Source organism: Verticillium nonalfalfae (assembly GCF_003724135.2).
Source record: "Verticillium nonalfalfae strain VnAa140/NRRL 66861 chromosome Unknown scaffold_81, whole genome shotgun sequence".
Classification (NCBI taxonomy): Eukaryota; Fungi; Ascomycota; class Sordariomycetes; order Glomerellales; family Plectosphaerellaceae; genus Verticillium; species Verticillium nonalfalfae.
The window spans coordinates 40,642-61,798 of NW_021167306.1; the positions used below are offsets into that span (position 1 = coordinate 40,642).

The 21,157-nt window shown below is 55.0% G+C and overlaps 7 protein-coding genes across 7 annotated transcripts; 3 read left to right on the top strand and 4 right to left on the bottom strand.

The window, feature by feature from the left end:
• Window positions 1–4,048: 4,048 nt before the first annotated feature.
• D7B24_008794 (uncharacterized protein) lies at window positions 4,049–5,313 on the bottom strand (the record flags this gene model as incomplete). Its single annotated transcript, XM_028642877.1, has 4 exons — window positions 4,049–4,610; window positions 4,674–4,998; window positions 5,063–5,142; window positions 5,243–5,313. 4 exons carry the CDS (start codon window positions 5,311–5,313, stop codon window positions 4,049–4,051), a joined length of 1,038 nt encoding a protein of 345 aa, XP_028493431.1.
• A 1,015-nt stretch (window positions 5,314–6,328) lies between these two features.
• D7B24_008795 (uncharacterized protein) lies at window positions 6,329–6,670 on the top strand (the record flags this gene model as incomplete). The annotated part of the gene is made up of 3 exons (XM_028642878.1): window positions 6,329–6,388; window positions 6,457–6,564; window positions 6,644–6,670. 3 exons carry the CDS (start codon window positions 6,329–6,331, stop codon window positions 6,668–6,670), a joined length of 195 nt encoding a protein of 64 aa, XP_028493432.1.
• A 524-nt stretch (window positions 6,671–7,194) lies between these two features.
• PCN1 (DNA polymerase delta processivity factor) lies at window positions 7,195–8,146 on the bottom strand (the record flags this gene model as incomplete). Its single annotated transcript, XM_028642879.1, has 4 exons — window positions 7,195–7,212; window positions 7,269–7,564; window positions 7,621–8,047; window positions 8,105–8,146. 4 exons carry the CDS (start codon window positions 8,144–8,146, stop codon window positions 7,195–7,197), a joined length of 783 nt encoding a protein of 260 aa, XP_028493433.1.
• Window positions 8,147–9,185: 1,039 nt separating this feature from the next.
• Window positions 9,186–11,319, bottom strand: D7B24_008797 (uncharacterized protein; the record flags this gene model as incomplete). The annotated part of the gene is made up of 5 exons (XM_028642880.1): window positions 9,186–9,856; window positions 9,915–10,366; window positions 10,445–10,920; window positions 10,995–11,194; window positions 11,271–11,319. 5 exons carry the CDS (start codon window positions 11,317–11,319, stop codon window positions 9,186–9,188), a joined length of 1,848 nt encoding a protein of 615 aa, XP_028493434.1.
• A 1,795-nt stretch (window positions 11,320–13,114) lies between these two features.
• On the top strand, window positions 13,115–15,058 carry D7B24_008798 (uncharacterized protein; the record flags this gene model as incomplete). Its single annotated transcript, XM_028642881.1, has 1 exon — window positions 13,115–15,058. The coding sequence occupies one exon, from the start codon at window positions 13,115–13,117 to the stop codon at window positions 15,056–15,058; it is 1,944 nt and encodes a 647-aa protein (XP_028493435.1).
• A 282-nt stretch (window positions 15,059–15,340) lies between these two features.
• On the bottom strand, window positions 15,341–18,370 carry D7B24_008799 (uncharacterized protein; the record flags this gene model as incomplete). The annotated part of the gene is made up of 7 exons (XM_028642882.1): window positions 15,341–15,676; window positions 15,731–16,452; window positions 16,508–17,062; window positions 17,124–17,224; window positions 17,535–17,570; window positions 17,797–17,906; window positions 18,341–18,370. The coding sequence occupies 7 exons, from the start codon at window positions 18,368–18,370 to the stop codon at window positions 15,341–15,343; spliced, it is 1,890 nt and encodes a 629-aa protein (XP_028493436.1).
• Window positions 18,371–18,773: 403 nt separating this feature from the next.
• Window positions 18,774–20,227, top strand: D7B24_008800 (uncharacterized protein; the record flags this gene model as incomplete). Its single annotated transcript, XM_028642883.1, has 2 exons — window positions 18,774–18,898; window positions 18,949–20,227. The coding sequence occupies 2 exons, from the start codon at window positions 18,774–18,776 to the stop codon at window positions 20,225–20,227; spliced, it is 1,404 nt and encodes a 467-aa protein (XP_028493437.1).
• Window positions 20,228–21,157: the final 930 nt, after the last annotated feature.

Consider the following 21,157-nt stretch of genomic DNA (forward strand, 5'->3'; position numbering starts at 1 on the left):
GATCATAATCGAACGGTCGGACGGGAGGGCCCGACGCGCCAGACGTGCCAACAAGGCGGAATCAACTGTCACTCGCGGACGCGATGCGCCTAACTGTTCTCCCATGGCGAAGAATCTCCTCTATTGGCCAGGTGAACCCAGATTCGGTTCTCGAAACGCTCCATAGTGAATTGTTTATGCAGGCTGAGGGCGGCATTGGCGACTCGCGTGTAATGTGATTCGCTGACTCGACCAAATATCGAATCGGCGCAGCACGTTGGCCTGTTCCCGGGGCCCCAGAGCGCCCATGGGCCCATGAGGCACACACTGGGTGTAGATCTGCTCCTCACAGGGAACGCCACATTTTTCTACTTCTCGTGTGGCCTGGCAGTGCATGTGAGGCCATCCTCAGGGCATATCACACACGTTCTCCTGAGCGTTCCGATGTTTTTGCTGCGAAGCCAAGACTCAAAGGGGCCTCCGTGTGAATCGCAGTGAGCACGTCGCAGACGCAAAGAGGACGCATGGGTGATACGATACTGTGATGTGGGACGCCAGGAACAAGCGTTAGACATTAGTCTATTGCTGCGGTGAGGGTCAATCATTCACGCAAATCGCACCTACTGACGCAAGACTCTCAAGCTTCCGATGACTTGTCCGGCACATACTATGTCGCCAATCATTGAGGTGAGGTGATGCAACTGACCAAAACTCTGGTGCTGTCCCTTCTGCATTGTCCACGCGACTTGTACCGGCCGTCAAGATTAAGCGAAACTCCTGCTCGGAAATCTAAACGATCTTGACCTTCCCGGACCCTGACCATCTCTACAAGTCCTGCATTTCTCCCGCCTATCTTCCGGCCATGTCACTTTCGTCGCAAGCAATCACATACGGGGAGTGGCTGATCCTCGCCGTGACCCTCCCAGTGAGCCTGGCAGGCATTCGACGGCGTATCATTCAGGTCTACCACCCCGTGTGACAGCCACGGCTACCTCGACGCCCACGATGTGAAGTCCGCTAGATTAAAAGCGTAAAGACAGGCAGAGCACAATACCATGAAAATCAAGGCATTGAAATCGTCCATTAGATTCATGAGGCGTGTCCTAGTCCGCGGATATCAGAAGTGTTCATGCTGAAGAGACTGGTGATGAATGATCTATTGAAGCACAAAATTTGTTAGCAGCAATGCCACAGTTTCTTGTCGAACATATCACGATGAAGCCACTGAGGGATAGGAGGGACTTATAACAGCAAGAACGGCATGGTGACCACAGGGAGTACCCGGATGCCGTCCATGCCCTTCGTCCAACACCCCAGTATTCTCTTTGACTCTGGATTGCAGGTCCGCTACCCGATACATCATGGCCTACAACAGCTCTTTGCTATCGTTTACTCGCTGCATCTTGGTGGCGAGCAGCACCTCCTCTTCAAGTTGAAAACGCGTTTGCCTTGCCTTGTTCATAACGCGAAATGATACTGGGCTGAACAATCGACGGAAATTTTCGAGGCAAACGTTCTGTTTACTGACGATGTGATCCAGAGCTTTGAGTTCCTCCTGAAGGGCACGGACTGCGCGGAATGCATGCCTTTATGGGTGGGCACTTGCGTTGAAGTCAAGGGCTCGCCCGTGAGTAGCGTAGAGAGTGAAGAAGTCAATGGTAAAAAACATCAGAGCCGTTTGTTGATGCGCAGTCATTGCCGCCATATTTGTGCGTATGCGGATCGCTCGAGAGCTTCCGGCGCCGGCAGAGACCCTCAAGAGAGCAAGCGAAGCCGCAACTGTAAACATCGCCGAAGAGATTTCTGCTTTTGATAGACTCATCAATCTTGCGCAGAAGTCGGACGACGGTGCTCATGTTGCGCTCCTATATTTAAGCTCCGCCATGGCCTCGAGGTGTCTCTCCATTCTGCTAGCGGTACCTAACGTATCTTTGCTGAGTCCAACGTAGCTCCTTGGCAGGTCTGTACGGCTCTTGTTGCGTGGACTGATAGACATCGATGTCTGAGTTTGAATATGAGTCCGCACTCGACTGCAACACCCTTTTGCCAACCCTGTGGCCAGATCGCGGCTGTCGTGGCACTCCCGAGCCAGGCGGCGAAGACCAGCGATACTTTGAGAACAGTGTTCGTGAGAATACTGGCAATATGTAAACATTTGCACCTGCAGACGCTGGTTTGAGATTCCTGGCAGCATGTCATTGAGGCCGTCCAGTCTGCCCAAGAGCACCGGACGTTGGATAGGGCTTGCGTGGTAATTAGAGTAGAAGGGCTCGCGGTCTCGACTGCTCCCAGTATAATGTGAAATGTGCATGCTTTTGGTCACACGGTTGCCGCCGTCCTCGTCTGCCACGCTCTAAACACGAAACCCCCGTAATTCGCAGTAGAAGGGATTTCTTTCATTGGCGACTCAGCCTCTTTGATGGCCGTATCAACATTGGTCGTCGTTACAAGGCTGCTCAGGCGATGTTCTTTCTTCTCGGTTCTGCAATCCATGTCGTTTGTGGTTGAGCTGGGCAGAAAACTGGGCCGAGGGCACCGGAATGGATAGCGTCACCGAGCCGAGGGATACGCTGGCTGCTTATCGTCACAATGCAGAGAGACTTGGTCACAACGGAGATGATGCCATCATCCCCGACTTTATCAAGTGCTCGCCTGGCAGACTACTGCTGGACTGTTGGTGATATGTCCTGTCACGGCCAAAAGTGCGGCCGTTCTGCACGCAGCCTGGTTCGAGCTCCGATCAACAGCATCTGGTCATGCAGAGAATGTGATGGGGTCCCAGTTGATAATCGAGACTTCCACTGTCTGATGGATTGAGAAATTGGTACGTTTGATGCGATTGAGTCCTTTCCAGTGGCGCTAACAGGCGCATGCTTCGGAGCGGTCGAAAACCAGGCCAACGTCAAGAAACGGGTATAGTACCTAGGTAGTGACTAGGGTGGTGCCGGGGTGGTGTTTCGGTACGGCAGGGCATTTTGGTGATCTTGGAATAGAGTAGAGGAATGTGAGGAGCACAACGAGCACAACGAGATCCCATCCCACGTGATGTGTGATGTGTGCCCGATGATGCAAGTTCAGCCTTGGAATCCCCTATTGGCCAATGCGTCTCGTTGAGTCGCGTCGCGTCACCGCCATTATCGTGGACCCTTATTCCCCCTCTCCTCAAGGCCTGTCAACCACCCCACCTCCATCGACCTCACCATTCACCCCGTACCCTGCGCAGGCGTCATGACCACTACTGAAAACATCACCTCGCCTCCGACATCTCCTCCAGCCAAACGCGTCAAGACTACCGACGAGACTCTCGCTTCCATCCCATCCCACACAGTCACACCCGCGACAACGCAGCCCACCATGTCGTCCCAGGCCCCTGCTCTCCTGATCAAGAAGCTCTCCCCAGCTGCGCGCCTCCCCACGCGCGGTTCTGCTTTCGCCGCCGGCTACGATGTCTATGCCTCCAAGGCCACTTCCATTCCAGCCCGCGGCAAGGCTCTCGTGGACACTGACATCGCCATCTCCGTACCAGCGGGCACCTGTGCGTCCATCCGCTCCGCATCCCTCGCTGGCTCGCAGCTAACCACTTCTTAGACGGCCGCATCGCCCCCCGCTCTGGCCTCGCCTCCAAGCACTTCATCGACACGGGCGCTGGCGTCATTGATGCCGACTACCGCGGCCAGGTCAAGATCCTTCTGTTCAACCACGCTGACACCGACTTTGCGGTGGCCGAGGGTGACCGCGTCGCTCAGCTGATCATCGAGCGCATCTATACCCCCGAGGTGGTGGAGGTCGAGGAGCTCGAGGAGAGCGTCCGCGGCGCTGGCGGCTTCGGAAGCACTGGCGTCGCCCTGGACAAGAATGCCTAAGGACAGAATTACCCTGGATGGAAGGCAGCCGCGAGCCAGGAGCACGACGACAAAGAGACGGCACACAATCGAACAAGCATTTATAGATGGATGAATAATGAACAATTATAAAATTAGCCACCTCCGCCTTCCATCTATGCCCTGCGTAGGAGACGTCTAACTCTAAGAACAAATATCATGCAGACCCCTCCCTTCCTCCCCTCTCTTCATATCCTCTTGGCCTTGAGTGCCACTGTCGGCTCCCTCAAGCTTGCCAGGTTTCGGACGAGCTTCAGCTCCGCGCGCCGGCTCTTGACGAGGTGCGCCTTCTTCTCGTCCGCCTCCCCCCGGCCCGCAGCCCCCATGCCCTCGGCCGTCTTGGTGAGCACCTCGTGCATGCTGGCGAGCACCATCTCAGCAGCCCTCGCGAGCGGCAGCTCGAGCACATCGACGTCGTCGCCGCTGACCCAGGCGCGGCCGGCGCGGAGCTCAGCGGCGGCGCTGTTCTGCCACACGGCCTGGCGCATGCGCACCGTCATGAGCGCGGCGAACATGTCGCCCGTGCCGCTGAAATAGCAGTCGATGGCCGGGAAGACGATCTTGAAAAGGCGCGGCTGGCCGTCGGAGGTCATGGACGAGCCGACGACGGAGAGGTGATCAGGCGGCTGGTCGGCGGAGGGGATGCTGACGGAGGTGATGACGACGTGAGGGATGCGGTAGCGCTCATGGAGGACCTGGATAGCCTTCTCGAGGGAGTCCATGTCGGTGATCTTGACTCCGGAAAGGAGCCTAGGAGGATGTCGTATTAGCGCGTTGTCCACAAGTCGTCGTCTCCTCGGGTTCGTGACTTACTCTGCCTCGAACTGGTTGGGCAGTACAAGGTCAGCGTACTCGACAAGGGCCTGGTACGCAGGCACGACCTCCTCCGCGACGTAGAGCTTGCCGTTGTCGCCCATGACCGGGTCAAGGACCCAGAAGAAGCTGCCTGGTGCAGACTGGGCGTTGGCCTTCTCCCTGAGCTCCTTGCCGATGCGCCCCACGGCGGCGACAGCCTCGGCGCCAGGGATGTATCCAGAGAGCATCATGTCGAAGTCGTCGAGGAACGAGTTCTTGAGACCCTCATAGAGCGACTCAATCTCCTGGGCGGTGACCTTTGTGCCAGTCCATTGGCGGTATCCTGTGTGGTTGCCTGGGCAAGGTTAGGCGGGAGAGACCTGCCAGAAGGACTGGGGGGGACGGACTGAACTGGACAGTGTTGAGCGCGGCAACTTCGCAGCCAAGTGACTGCAGCGTGAAGACTGCGATTTTGTTGCCGACATTTCTAGGGAGTATAAGCCTGGGAGACCACGGGTCTGAACTGGCTGGACTTACCCCGAGACGACCTGGAGCTTTGTTAATGATGGTGCCCTTGGGTGTCACACTGGGCAAGAGGGCTTACGTGACTGGCCACGGCCAGGACGCGAGTCTCTGGGATGGGGAGTTCTGAGGCCATGCTCAAGCCAGCGATTAGTCCAGTTGGTAGAGTGAGCTATAGAGATATTTGTTCGTCCGTGGTGTTGTGCTGGCAAATGGCGAATGAGGCGGGGTTGAAAGGTAGTGGCACAAGAGTCTATCGACTCCAGAGCTGACGAAGACGTACAGTGTCTATCCTACTAATTCAATGAATCAGAATGAGACGTGAATGGGTCTGGAGATGGAGGCTTCAATGTCTAAAAATGGTCACGCGGCGTATTAGATAAGTCTAGAGAGATGACATAGAGGGCGAAAGAGTCAGTGTTCGTGACTAACAATGCCCCTCCAAGACCAGTGACGACTTTTTTCCCTCTTTCATCAGGGGTGCAGGGGTGAATGCCAGGCGTCTCTAATCCCGAAAGGGCTAAAGGAGCATGCCGCTTTTAGTTCTTCGCTGAGGGTGACGTGAAGCGATAAAGTCTTGTTACACCAAGCACTTGGAACTGTTTGAACTGGGTAAAGCTCTGCCGCGTGCATCGATGCTTGACTGTAGGCAGACGCTGTAGTCACGTTATGCAATTCCCGTCGTCATCAAGCATAGACCTATCATGAAAGGAGGACGAGCCAGTGGTCATGACAAGGCCCAGGCACCATTCTGCATAAGGTCTCTTAAGCATACAAACAAGTAGGACGTCAAGTGAACTTGGATAGGTAGGTAAAGCAGGAGGAGCAAGGGGGTTGATCCAGGGATTCCAGGTGTAGATCGCATCGTGCCGCCCAGTGGAAAGTCCTCGTACCCAAAAACCGCACGAACCTGTTCTGCCCCGCACTAAGCCCGAAGCAGATCATCCGGGCCCCTCGAGCCTTCTTCTTTCCGCCGCCACAGCGAGCGGCCTGTTAGTCAGCAGACTCGACGCTGTGCACCTCCATCAATCGCATCCCCAACTCATCCAATTCAGCCTGTCGCCAAACCATCAATCGCAATCGCCACCACCCCCCCCTTTACGCATCACGACACAAGCAGATCAACACAGCACCAAACCACAACCGCAATCATGGGCAAGGTTCACGGATCTCTCGCTCGCGCCGGCAAGGTCAAGTCGCAGACCCCCAAGGTTCGAACAGCACCGCCCCGCCCCCCCCCTCTGTTCGACCGCCCGCCCGCTAACCGCGCCCACCGCAGGTCGAGAAGGCCGAAACCCCCAAGACGCCCAAGGGCCGCGCCCACAAGCGTGAGCAGTACACCCGCCGCTTCGTCAATGTCACCCTCGCCCCCGGCGGCAAGCGCAAGGTACGTCCGATGCGCGGTGTTCCTCCCTTCTCCCAGGCGAATCGCCCCTCCCCCGGGTGAATGCTGACGTCTGAACTAGATGAACCCCAACCCCAGCGCTGCCTAAGCCTGCTTTCGATAAGACGGTTCGACACGAGGAGACACAACCGAATGTCGGACTGGAATTGACGAGCTAGGAGGGTCTGCTGGAGACGCGGCATGTCTTGATACCCGATGAAGTTGGAACCAGGCGCATCGACGAAGGGCTGACCGGACTGTGTTCACAACGAGTTTGTCTTCTCAGGGGACGGAAAACACTCGTATATACATGAACTCATAGACAAAAAGTTTCACCACATTCAAGGGATCATTGCAGTAGGGGGAACATTGAAGTTTCTTTTTCATTATCATCCATATCGCATGTGTCCATCCAGTGCATCGAAGCCAATCCTCCCTTCTGGCTATCAAGCACCGGAGAGACCGCGCTTTCTACCTCCAGAATGGGGGTTATTTTGCCGATCCAGAGTGTGTGCGTGCTGCAGGCTTCGCGCCTGCCGTAATCCGTAATCCCATGCAACGCCGGCCGCTTAGTGTTTCGCTCAGTTGCTCATCATCGCCGCCTGTAAGATCATCCTTCACCGTGCTACAGCTTTACTCCTCATCGCCAATCTGCATCGTGTCAGTCAGGTGATTCCGATGGCGCGCAAGAGGGATGAGTCGCTTACCTTGGGCGCGAGGTAAAATTGCAGGAAGCTGCCGCCCTCGCCGGTGAGCGGGTACTCGACGAGCAGGGGCACCTCGTTGGAGAGACAGAGCTTGACGGAAGTGGAGAGGCCTGAGGCCTTGCAGAAGTTGACAAGGTACTTGAGGGAGAAGGTCAGGGTGACGGGCTCGGTGAGCGCAATCTCGACGTTGGTCTGAGGGCTGTCGACGTTCTGGTGAGAGCGCAGGGTGACGGCGCCATTGCCGATGTCGCCGTTGCTCGAGAACTTGACGCCATCCTTGTTCGCTTCAATAGTGACTGGGAACTGCCGTCAGCATTGCATCGTCATCTTTGTTTGGCGACGTGCCACGTACCCGACTCGCTCATAGCGGAAAGGTCCACGCAGATGCGCCTGAACTCGTTGGAGGGCAGGGTGATGGTCGCGGCGTAGTCCGTATCGGGAATGCCCAGGTGCTCCTGGTCAATGTCCATGAGCTTGAGGTCGTACTCGCTGAAACGGTCCTGGCCGTTCTCAAATGTGAGGCTGAGACTGTCCGGGGCGTCCTCGGCCTTCAGAGTGAGCTGGTCAGTGCTGTTGGCGGCGCGCAGGACCTTGGTGAGCGAGGTCAGGTTGACGCCGAGCGCGATGTTGCGATCGCATCGGTAGGGAGAGAAGGCCTCGGCCTTGAGCATCATAGAGACCAGGGCAACGTGAGAGTTGTCCATGGCCTGGAGCGCGATACCAGAGTCATTGCAGTCGAAGTTGCAGTCTTGGACCAGGTCCTTGATGGCGTCAACGACCTGGGAGACACGCGTTAGCAAGTCCTGAAGCACAATAGAGAAACAGCGGATATTTACCTTCTTCAGGATGTCCGCCTGCTCGAGCTTCGCTTCCAACATTTCTGTGACGACTTGTTAATTCCGGCTCGGGGCGGGGTAGGTCGAGCGAGGGGTCAGTCATACTGTCAGTGTGTGATGTGCTGAAAAGAAGGGTATCAAAGAGGTCGACTGGATCGAAATGTATCGGAATCGGCGGGAGGAGTGATGTGGTAGTAGAGAGGTTCTGAAGATGTTGTTGGAGGGAGGAGCAATCGAGGGGTGAGCGGGACAAGCAAAAGAAAGCACTCTAGCTAGGGGCGACGCGATTGACACGCGAAATGGATGTGGGTTTAATGGGCTGCAACGCGTTAAGCTGGGGCTGGAGACGCGGCGGGGCTTAGGTAATACTGTTGCCCAGGCAGCCCTCGCGCGCCCTACAAATCCCCCTTTTCAGATGCCAGGGATACCGCCCGACAGCAAGGGAGCTGTGCACAAATAGGCCAGCACTACCACCTGATCTTAAAATAGACGTTCACGGGCACAATTCGAAAAGGGCAATTGGAGAAGCCTTGTCTGGCGGATCTCGCTTAAGCAATCATTCAGTTGCTGGGTTACATGCAAATCTACAACCCCAGATGTCCTCGCGCGCATGAACCAGTAAGAGTATCAATTTTGAACAACCAAGCCGAGACGACTGCCTAGCACAAAGGACGAAAACCCGGGCCCGGAGGCCATGTGCCTCGCGCCACTTCAGGCAGAGTACTGTACACCATGTTCATGGTCCTTATACGGTATCAACGACACCTGTCTCATCATGCCGCGCCCTCCCAACCCCGCCCAAGTCTATATGCCGTAAACGAGTGACGGCCAGCCAAATGCAGTAAAATCCGATGGAGATGGCGTGGAAAGAAGAAGAAGAAAAAAGCAATGAAAATCAAACGAGTGAGGGCGGATTAAATGCGAACCAGCAAAAACAAGTACGCCGCGTACGCACAAACGCCATGTCATTAGAAGACGAGGAAGGAAAACGCCCACAGCCGGGGTAGGATGCGCCGGCCGTCAGGCAGATGTTCATGGTCGTAGTTCATTCTTTGCAGGAGGGGGGGCGGAGTGGCGGCCGTTACATGGAAACGATTCGTGAGGGTGCTGTGCGTGAAGGAGTTGTGTTGGTTCGCGGCCGCGGGCGAAGGTTGATGACCATCTCGAGCTCGCGGAGCATGCCCCTGTTGGCCTCGGACTGCCGTTTTGTTTCTTCCCTCCTGTCGCGATCCTCCTTCATCTTGACGATTCGTTCTTCTCTCGTCAGTAAGCTGCGAGGGCGTGGCATGGCCACGGCTTCGAATATCTCGTCGCTGTCTGCATTGCTGCTGGCATGACTCGAAGGGAGTTCGCCATTGAGGGCTTTGAGAGCTTCCATGGCGCCACCTCCTTCTTCCACGACCGTGGGGCCGCTGATGGAGCTCGTCGGTGACAAGAGCGTACTCATCGATGAAAGGCGTTTCTCGTTCCGGTCGATACCCACGGCAAGAGCCGCCTTGCCCTCTTCCCAGGCTTGCATCAACGCCTTGAGGTCGACGCCGATTGATTCGTATTGAGACATGAGATTGGACCCCATTTCGGAAATATCGTCGGATTCATTCAGTGTCCGGTCAGATTCCTCCCTCAGCAGCTGCAACTTGGCTTGCAGGCCTCGAATGCCTGTCGAGAGGGAGTTCAATTTGCGCAATTGGCCCCTCCAACGTTCTCGTCCCGGTGTGAGCGGCATTCTAGGTGTGGGCGGCGTGGGGAATGCTGTGACAAGTTAGCGTCGATCCAGCCCAAGGGGTCCAAGGGTTCACGCGTCACTTACATTCCTGCTCGCTCAGTATCGTCTTGAGGCGTTCGAAACTCGAAGACGTAGACATATTGAGCGCACGGAGAGCTTCTACGGCGGTCGTCCAACGCATGAGATCGCTGCTGTCACCACTGGCGTCAAGAGCCAGCAGAGCGCAAAGCGCCATCTTGCGCATGGTGTGGAATCGCGAAGCTGCAATCTTGAGCATGCGCAGCGACTCCGCGTCCTCTGGGTCGCTCTCGACGAGACCGTGCTGCGCATCTGAAACGTCCAGATCGCTGACGTCGTAAATGTCAAAATACTTTTCCAGATCCAGCTGCTCGGAGAATCCCTTGACGACGGTAAAGGTCTGGTCATACGCCTGGAGGACTTCTACGAGACACACACGGAGGGCTTTGCGCAGGCGCACGCACCTCCGCGTCTGTGTGCGGTCCTCCATTCGGCTGATCGGCGGCAGCGGTGCGCTCCTGTCCCAGCGTCAGTCTGATGCTCGTAAAAAACAAAAAAAAAAAAAAACACCGCCGGGCGGAAGAAGCAACACTTACAGCCTGTAGCCCCGCGAAACGAGCTCGACCTCCTGGATCAGAGCTATGGCCGCGCCGGTGGCGCTGTCGAACTCGTGGGCGTTCGAAACAAACGCAGTGACTTCAGATAACGCCTGGTGGCGACGGTACCGCAACCACTGCCTGCGCATGAACACCTGTGCAACCCCTGCAGCGATCGCCGCAGTGGCAAGCAGAACGGCGAGACGCTTCTTCGTCAGGGACCCCCCTCCGACAATCCAGCTGATGGCAAACGCCAATGCCAGGGCTCCCAATACTGCACCGAGAGCCCCGGTGGAGTCTAGAAGGCCGTTGTCATTCCCCTGTCCGTGTTCCGCGTTCGGCAGGTGCCGAGAGCTCGCATGATTATGGCCGGTAATTGAGTGTCCGCTCAGGAGCTGGGATGCGACAATCGTATAGCGAAATTGCTCGATAAACTTGGAGTTGTCGGCGCGGTCTATCCTGTTCGCTACAGCGGTCTGGGGAAAAAGGGAGACGGGTGTCAGTCAGGCCACACCGGCACAGCGCGGCAAGGGGGAGAGCAACGGCGTACAGAGTAGCTTCGTCGAAAGTAGTTGAGCGATGCCGGCGTCTGGTTCGGAATCTCAACTTTCAGAGGCTCGGGTATTTTGTTGCGGAATCGTGAGCGGACCTTGGGGAGTCCTGTCGGTGCGAAGCCGGGGCTTGAGGGTGGTGAGGAGTCGAGATCGGGTTCGGCTTGCGCCCACTCGGCCTGGCCATCTTCGCCTTCATCTGCGACGGACAATAAAGCGTCAGTGATTTGGCGGTTGCGTTGCGCGTTGCGGCACAGGAGGAAAAGAAAACACACCTCGAAGATAGTCGGCGAGAGGGGACTGGTCGAACACCACGGACTCCATCTAACAACCTGGTAAGGAACGAATCGACCGTCACATGCACCTCAGCCATCTGCGACTCCAAGCCAAGCGGTGTAGTGTACGTGGTCGAATGGTGTTGCTCGTCGGGTGCGTCGCTCGTCGGGCCTGTGGTCTGTAATCTGTGGTCGGGTCTGTTGGTGTGAAGAGGATGTCGTGTCAAGTTGCCGGCTCGAACAACAACGACGGAGCCTCTGGCCACATGGATATGGGAGATTATGTTATGTACAAGGCGGATCGCGGGCTTTCCCCAAATACACAACTACGTCCGTGCCGTTGTGTTGTGCATCACTTGCGGAGTTGGGGGAGTGCAGCTACCAATGTCGTACCGAACGCTTTCCCCCTATCGTTATCGGTAATTTCCAGGGGCGTGCGGGGGTGTGGCCAGGGGGCGGTCCAGGGCTCCGGGGCCTTGGGGGGGAACGCAAGCGCTGGCTTACGAAAGAGGGACTGTGGGCCATGGGTGGCCAGAACCCTCGAATGAACAAAGAGACCGAGACGGGCGCCGTTAGTAGCCCGTCCAGCCCAACCATGCTTGACCAGTCCCTTACATTTTGACATCATGAAGCTGAAGGAGACGGCGACTCAGCGCTTACCTATTTCTGTTTCCTGTTGTGATATGGCCATGACATCGGTGACTTTTTATGTGGGCGACGAGGACTTGAAAAGCGAAGTGCACCTGCCAACCTTCGCACCGCCCAAACGCCAAACGCACCTCGAGACAGCACTCAACGCCTTTCCCCACTGAACTCCCCACTTCCTACCTTAATCTCGAGAAGGCTCCTGGCGTTTCCTCACTACGCCTACTGTCACAATATGTTTACCACCACTGGACGTCATATTGAGGATATTGCTCCAAATTCTGTATGGCCACACGACCAAATGTGCATTCCGATCGAGTTTGCACCTCACCAGGCGTTTGCTCCCAGACGTTTGCTCCCGGACAAATGTGCGAACGATGTCGGTCCATGATCCTGCGCCGCGCTTCACCACCCCTCGCCAGTATCCAATGTACTGCAGATGCAGACTAACATGGACATACCACAACCTCCTGCATCGCATGAGCACATACAATGAACCACTTCGAGACAGGAATCTTGGCTTTGTCGTTGGCAAGCCACAATGCATCATCGAGCTCGCCATCGTGTGACTTGACGCATTCGCCAGGTTCCTAGTCAGGTCGTTGCCGAAAATTATTTCACAGTCAATGACAAAGCAAGCGATAGACTGTCGCAAAAGCTTATGGCACTCCTCTCGAAGTTGTGAACACAAGTGGTGTGGGTCTGCCACAATTTCCTCGATGGCGCAGAACAGGCGATGAACCTTGGAGTCTTTCCAGAGTGTTCAACGGACGTCAATTCAATCGCTCCAAGAATAGTCTGTGATGGTAAGCCAGCGCTGTCACATGGAAAAGTAGAACGGCTCACTGTGGTGGGAAGCTGCAAGTCGTCAGAAGCCGTGAGCCGTGAGCCGTGAGCCACCGGCTCAAGCCTTGGCCATACCCCTGCTTTAATCACCACGATCACTAGACCTGCCAGCTGACCATCTCAATGAAAGGTTCGGAAACAGCATCGAATATCAGAGACCGCGGTTTCCGGTTTCTTAAGACGCCTTCGCATGGCCCAAGATTGACAATCAGATCAAATACATAACCCACCCCTTGATCTCGGGTTCAAACGCAACAACAAAAACAACAGCAACCCTGTAAACGCCCAGCAACCTGTCTATACCTGGGTCTTGTATCCTCTTTCATTTCCAACACGAATATTCGACCATAATCATGGCAAGCGTCCCTATTGCGTCGTCGGCTACCTCGGGCTTCTTTCAGCAATTGCCCACCATTCTCCCTCAGTACACGTCCCCCCAGCTCGCCAATCCTCACGATGAGGCCACGGACGATGTTGTCCTCACACGGCTTGCGAAATTGTACTTGCCAGACAGTAGCCAGCAAGTCGTGGGCAACGCCATGCACGAAATCTCACGGACTGTGCTGGAGCCCGCCACTTTGAAGCATGCTGTCGAGGCCGAGACAGTACCGCCGACTTTGCAGCCGCTCACGACCTTTGGCGAGCTGAATCAAGACGACCCTCTTGTCCTATGTCACGGTTGGAAAGCTTTGAAAGCCATCGGAATCCAGGCAGGCGTTGTCTCGCTGGGCTACGACCAGTCCACGTCCACCCACAATCGTCGCGTGCATCAGTTTCTCGTAAATCACAATTGGCACCACACATCAACCCTGACCATGTGCCCGATGAGCATGACGGATGGGTCTGCCCGTTTCATTTCGAATCACATTGGGGACGATGATGGCGACGAAAAGGGACGCCGCGCGGTCCTCAGGGAATACTACCGACGCCTGGTTTCGTCTGACCCATCTGAAGCTTGGACTAGCGGCCAGTGGATGACCGAGAGGTCAGGCGGAAGCGATGTCAGAGGAACCGAGACTATAGCCACGAGATTGACCCCGACCGACCTCAAGGGCCCTGGCGGCCGCGGCCAAGACATTCTCGGACAGCCTTTGGGACCCTGGTCCATTGACGGTTTCAAGTGGTTCAGCAGCGCAACCGATTCAGACATGACCATGCTTCTGGCGCAGACCCCGAAAGGTTTGAGTGCGTTCTGTGTTCCCATGCGCCGCAAGGCGGGAAGAGGCTCTGAGCTCAACGGAATCCGCATCCAGAGGCTCAAGAATAAGATGGGCACAAAGGGTTTGCCGACCGCTGAGCTCGAGCTGAAGGGTGCACGTGGCTGGCTCGTCGGAGAGGAAGGGAAGGGCGTCAAGGCAATCTCAACTGTCCTCAACATCACGCGCCTCTACACCGGCGCTGGCAGTGTCTCGTACTGGGCACGTGGCCTCGCAGTCTGCCGTGCGTACACCAAGGTTCGGAAGGTTCGGGGTGCCTATTTGTACGAAAACCTGCAGCACAACCACTGGATGGCTGGAGAGACTGTCAAATACCAAGCGGCCACGGCTCTTACGTTCTTCGGTGTGGCCCTTTTGGGCTGCAATGAACAGGGTCGTAGCGTCATGAGAAACACCCCGGCCGCTGCACTCATCCCGAATGACGAGACAGCAAAGCTTCTCCTTCGGCTTCTGACGCCAGTGATCAAGGCGCAGACGAGCGTAGCAGCTGTAGCTGGGCTTCGCGCGAACATGGAGTGTCTCGGCGGTGTGGGTTATTGCGAAAACCATGAAGATGGAGGCATATTGAACCTGGCCAAGATATTCCGCGACTCCGTCGTGCAAACAATCTGGGAGGGAACCGTGAGCGTCATGGCAGATGACGTTGGCCGGGTCCTCAAAGACAAACGCATTCAAGGAGGCCGGATTATTGAGGATGTTTTTGCTCCCTGGACCATGAGGACCCTCAAGCTCTGCAGCAAGAGGTTCGCCAATGAGTGTACCGCTGTTACCGAAAGACTCGAGAGTCTCCTTGCCTTGATTTCACGCACCAAAGCGGATGGGGCACTGCTGGAATATAGTGGCCGGTGGCTCTTGGACCACCTCGACGTCGTTACGACGGCAACACTTCTTTTGTATGATGCTAGCACGGACGATGATGAGATTGCATCTCACGTCGCAATTAGATACGTCCGGTCTCATGTCAGCGCGGTCAGCTACACTAAGCTTGGCGCATTTGACTGCGCGGCCGAAGCCGCCATTGACGCAAGGATCTTCATGGGTGCGAGCATCTCACAAAAACCATTAGCTGGAAAGCTATGAGGTGTTGAAGGCTTTGAACAACGCATGTTGTCTTTATGATAGTTGGCGCCTTGGCATAATTCTTGTACTTCGTGTGTATTGTTGTTACCCGCTGGACAGTATGTCGAGGCTGATCTGGTAATACAGCAAAAACGCAATGCAAAAACTCCATGCGCGTTTTCGAGTCTGGTTTTGAGCGAAACAAAATATGCGATGTGTCGTTGCGTAATTGCGAACTTGCCGTCTACCAATATATTTCATGAACTTAGCCTTAAAGCCGTACGCAGATGTAACCGTGTAAATTTACAGCTTAGCTGGAAGGGTGCTCTCCCTCATGAACAGTTCGCGTAGCTCCCTCCTCAGTATCTTTCCCGTGGGGCTTTTGGGGATAGCTTTGACGTAGCTCACGCCACCCCGAAGCTGCTTGTACGAAGCCAGCTCGCGCTTGACAAATGCCTTCACCTCGCCCTCGGAAATCTTGTTGACATCCGCCACTATGTAGGCCCTGGGGACTTCGCTTCCTTCTTCTGTCGGCACGGCGACACCGATGACTGCAACATCTAGGATCAAGGGGTGGGACAGGAGAAGCGCTTCAAGCTCAGCTGGGGCAACCTGGAGACCCTTATATTTGATGAGCTCCTAAAAGTCAAGGTTATCAGCCATTTGCAAGAGTGACAGTAATCAATTACATACCTTCTTGCGGTCGACAATGTAGAATTTGCCGGTTTTCCGGATGCCGATATCGCCCGTTTTGAACCAGCCGCCACATCTGGTAAAGGATTCGACTGTCGCCGTGGGGTTCCGCCAGTATCCAGGGGTCACTATCTGTGACTGTACCACGAATTCTCCAGGCGTCCCGTCTTGAACATCTTGTTCGTCCTCGTCAACGATACGCAGTTTTGTGTTCGGTTGGACTGCCGAAATGCAGCCCGTCTCGTCCTTCTCGTCCCAAGGCTGCACCGTGACGCTGCCGGCTGTCTCGCTCATCCCCCAAACCTGGGAGATATTGCATCCCAGTTTCTTCTCCACAGCTCGCGAGAGCTGGGCGCTCATTGGAGCAGCGCCGGAGATCGCATGGTAAAGCGATCGAAAATGATCCCCGACCAGAGAACTCTGAGAAATCAACAGGAAAATGGGCGGAACGCTGAAGAAAATGGTGATCCGAAGGCTACGATTATACTCGATGAACTTGACAAAGTCGAATTTGGGCATCCAGTACACGGTACCTCCGTGCACGACAGGTTGAACAAAGTAGCCCTGAATTCCCGCGATGTGCGCAGCTGGAACGTGCGCGATAGTTCGGTATTCGAAGGAAAATGTCGGATCCTTAGTCTGTTGGCGGTTGAGGAAATCTCGATAACTGTAGCGGGTGATCAGAGCATGTGCCACCATGTTGGCATGAGTGATGGTGACGCCTAAAGAAAGGTCAATGCCCTTTCGATTGCATTACAAATCGTTGATTCCACATACCCTTTGGCTTGCCAGTAGTTCCACTGCTGTAAACAAGGCAAATGATACGTCTTTTGAGGATTTCGGGATCCATGATCTTATCCCAAGGCAGCTCCGAGGACGAGACAGACAACATATCCTTTCCAGACTTGGAGAGAAGACTTCTCTTCCCATCCGTGCTTTCGAGTATGAGGATCCGGTCGGATGGCAAGCCAGCCTGTCGAGCTGCTCGCTCAGCCACTGCACGACAATCGGCAGATGCGACGAGCAGGCGAGCACCGCCGTCCTCGATCTGCCGTTGCAGCTCCGCACTGGTCGAGCTGCTGCTCGCAGCGCTATACACTCCACCGGCCGCGATTGTACCGTAGAATACAGCCGGAAGGAGGACCTCTCCGGAAGAGATGCAGACTACCACATCTTGACCGCTGATTGAGGCACCAACGCCGAAGTCGCGTCGGAGGATGTACGCAATACGTCTCGTGAGGGTGGCGGTTTGCGCCTTGCTCAGACGGTTGCTGGGATTACTCGCTTCAACGTGAAGGATAGTATCATCCTTGGATGGAAGCTCGGCGGAATCTGTGTCAGGACACGGCATGAGACTTTTGCCTCGACGTTTTCTGTGGTGGGGATAACCTACCGAACAGCAGTGTCAACAAATCGACATTTGTAAGTTCATAGTCGACCGTTGCGTTGTAAACAGTCTTCCCCGTCATTCTGCGAGACAGTTCTCTTAGCTCTCTGTCCAAATCGTTTTATCTCGGGTATTCAGTTGTAAACTGGAGCTACGTTTGGTTCGATGCGGGAGTCCTGCCAGGAGCTCAGCTCAGATACCGTGCATTTATGACGAGCTTGCCCCGTCCCGTAACCATAGGACAGCACCCGCCAAGCTCCAGCCAAGCGGCTCGGAAAAGCAACAGTCTCGTTCCAGCGTCCGAAATAACAGACACCATCCTGTATACTATGCAGAAATGCTAGTGGAATCTGGGGAAGAGGAGCCGTCCTGGTCAGACGAGACTGGTGATCGACCCTTTCCCCGCCAACCACTTACTTAGGAAGGTGGGGCAGGAGAGCCGGCGGCTCTCGGCTGTCGTTACCCCTAATAAGGCACCTGCCTGAAGCAGGTACCTAAGTAATACTTGAGCCGTCGGCATCCCCTCAGCTTTGACCCGAACGGCTCTCCTCTTCGCCCTCACATATAGCCACAACTACTCGAGCCGTTCGGCAAACATCTCAATTGATGGAGCCGAAGAGGATTCGGCACGCATGCAGTCGTTGTCGCCGACAAAAATTGAGAGTTCGTCATCTAATACCGCGCTGCTGGAATTTTGGCTTGGTCGTGGCTGACCTGTGAGCACCAAGTGCGACTACCAGCGCCCGTGTCCATTGTGCATACGGGCTGGTGCAGAATGTACGGAGGCAACTGAACGGACCTGGTCAGTATAATGGCAGAGAGATACGTTACTGGCAACCGATTGACTGACGGAGTCAGGCGATCCAACCGGCCCAAAAGTGCAGCGTACCAAGCCCGACACGCTCGGCCGAGAGTAGCTGACGAGCCGTGTTCCTCTACGCAGCCCCGTACTGCAGATGCAGTGGAGTTGGGCAGGCCGAGGGTTTCTACAGCGGCCCATGCACAGCCAAATGATGTCGTCCGACCCGACCAGCGCGCGTCCGCATTACATCTTGTGGGAAAGGTTCGTGCTGTCGTCAAGCTCAACAGTGGCGCAACGACAAGCCGAGTCCTTTGACTTAACATTCCTCTCAGATCTTTCAGAAATACCAAATCGCAGCGTCAAGTCGAACGCGCGAGGTTGATGCCTTGCCCTCAACAGACTCTCCCAGTCATGGACAGACCCAGGCAGAATCTGAGCTGGTCCCCGTCATTGACATCTTGGGTATTGATCTGCCTCCAACAGAGGTAGTCAATTCTTTATTGGACTCGTATAATGACTCGGTACATTGGTACATCCGCATAATTCACGAACCCTTTCTCCGGGCACGACTTCTGCCCATAGCAGAGTCCGGGCTTGCGTCGAGGAAACAGCGACCTCTGCTTCTCTTAGCACTTGTCGTGCTCGTGATCGGTGCCAAGTTTAAACCTGATTGCGCTCGAGCAGGGGTTCGCGAGGAAGCTCCTTCAGCTGAGATTGTTTCGGGCATGATAATGACAGCTGAAAGATGGTATCTCCCATCCATGGACCTCATCACCGTCGATACAGTTTCCTACTCGTTTCTGCTGAGCGCTTATTATATGTGGAACCGCCAGTCAAGAGCCGCCTTCATCACCATGGGAACAACAGTCCGCGCAGCTCAATTCATCGGCCTCAACCAGGAAGAAAGCTGGGGCGATATAGACACCATCGAGAGACAGACGCGACGCTACGTCTGGTGGACTGTATTCATTGGAGCAGGGTGAGTCAACATGCGCCTATCTAACACCTACGTCTAATATGCGGCTGCAGATTCATCTCAATGTCGTGGGGCACACCTCCAATGCTCATCGAGACCGATTGCCACGTTCAGCAACCACTTGACGTTGAAGATAGTTTCGAGCAGTGCCCGAAGTTTGGGTCAACCGAGATGTACGAGGACGGGCAGTCCAGACCCGTAACAGTCGGCTCCTATAACAGGTTCAAGGCTAAGATGTACAAAATTGCAAACTCCATCATGCACCAAATCTACTTTACCCAGCACAATGGATCCGAAGAGCTTTGTCAGTCGATATCGAAACTCCACCAGAGGTTGTTAGCCTGGGAAAGGTCTATCCCCCCCGAGCTAAGAGCAGAGTCACACCCTCCGAATACCATTGAGGACGGCGAGGACGCCGCTTTGAAAAGGATTTTCGCCATACAGGCTCTTACCCTCCAAGTGTCCTACGACAACGTACATATCCTCCTGTTCCGTCCCTTGATATCGATCGGCGGCATACCAAGGTCGCGCGTTTCTACGCGAGCAAACTCACCTGCGCTGGCAACGCAAGCTACCTTTGCCAATGTGCCAAGCGCGTTCATCAACATTGCTCAGCAGCAGTGTTGGACATCCGCAACGAGGACATCAGAAGTGGCCAAGCGTCCGGATCTTCTGCGTCTCTTCCAGTTCGGCTTCCCTGCCATTCATGTCGGGGTGCACGCCTTTTCCGCGGGCGTCATGCTTGGTCTGCTCGCCCTCTTGAGCCCCTTGTCTGCTCGAGGCCAGGAGAGTAAGCGCGGCATAGCGAGGATCATACAGATTCCGAAGAGCACCAATCTCAGATCGCACGTATGGAGTCAAATGACAATGGTTCTCACGGACTTGATGCACGTCATTGCCACCGAGGAGACGAAAGCTCTGATTGACAATCCAGCTGGACTCGACTTCAGCGAGACACATGATAAGCCGGGTGCATTTGGGGAGCCCCCAGAATATTATTCAGAAGCTGTCGGCAGAGACCGAGAAACCTCGTCGACAGAACCCCAGGAGCCTGTGTCCGGTCGTGATGGCGCCCGCAATGACCTTGCAGAAATGCATGGCCATGCCTCAGGGCTCACCAACATGCAGTCTAGAACGGGTGATACAAACCGGCAGATAAATTGGGTCGATGGCATGACTGGAACAGGAGACGACTCACCTCTGAATGATCTGCAGGGTGAGCTATTTGATACATCAGGGCCCTGGCTACCGCCACAGGCCGGGTGGGGAGTTGGTCCGCTCCAAGAGATGGATCAATCGTGGATATGGGACTGGTCGTTCCCTGATCGTTGAGTGTACCATGATCAACCTGCCTCGTAGTGCCGTGAAAAAAGAGAAGTTTGGTGCTTGGGGCATGGAGTCACCCTGTCTACACAATGTCTAAGGCACTCGATGGTCTTGAATGATGGTATTTTGGGGGCGTGCAATCACTGGAGATGCATCACCTCTGTCCACGTAGGGGTATTTTGAAGCAGATTGCACCAATCTACGGCTCAAGGATAAATCCAGTGATGATCTGGTCATGCCCCACATGCCCACCGCTCTTGCCGCTCTTGCCATTCTCTGGACGTTGAACTGAGTTCTTCCATTAACACCCTGATGAATTGTGTGAGAAGTTTGTTGTCGAGGCTTTTCATGATTCATCTGTATAAATCTGTGCTTTTCAGCCCTCAGTATTCCTTTTCTGCCTCTTTCTTCTTTTTCCGTTACTACTCCCCGACCAGAACCAAATTTGCCTGGCTTGCGCACCGAACAATATGACGGCCCTCGTCTACCCGGATATGCATCGCATCACCCTATCTGGGATCTTCTTTTTTCCTTGATCAACGAGCAATCAATCCTTGTCAACCAACTCCCAGGGCAGTCCAGTCAGGGTGAGTCACCTTTCGCATGTCTGATGCCGCGTTGCGGAATAATGGTTTTGGATGCTGCTCCGAGAGATTTCTTACTCTTTGAAATATTATTCTCTGGCTGTGGCAGAGACGAAGTCATGTTGATGCTAGGGCGTTTTCGACGACGGAGAGGATAGGAGAAGCAATCGAGACACCTGATAGGACAGCGTCAACCAGTGATGACCAACTTCGACGCAGTGGAAGAGAACTTCCCTTCAATGGCGAGCTTACCGCCACGCGCTTGGACTGAGGCTGTCGTTGTTCCTAGAAAAGCATACCATAGTTGGGGGGTCAGGCGAAGCTGACACACGTGGGTGGTCTCATTCCTGTT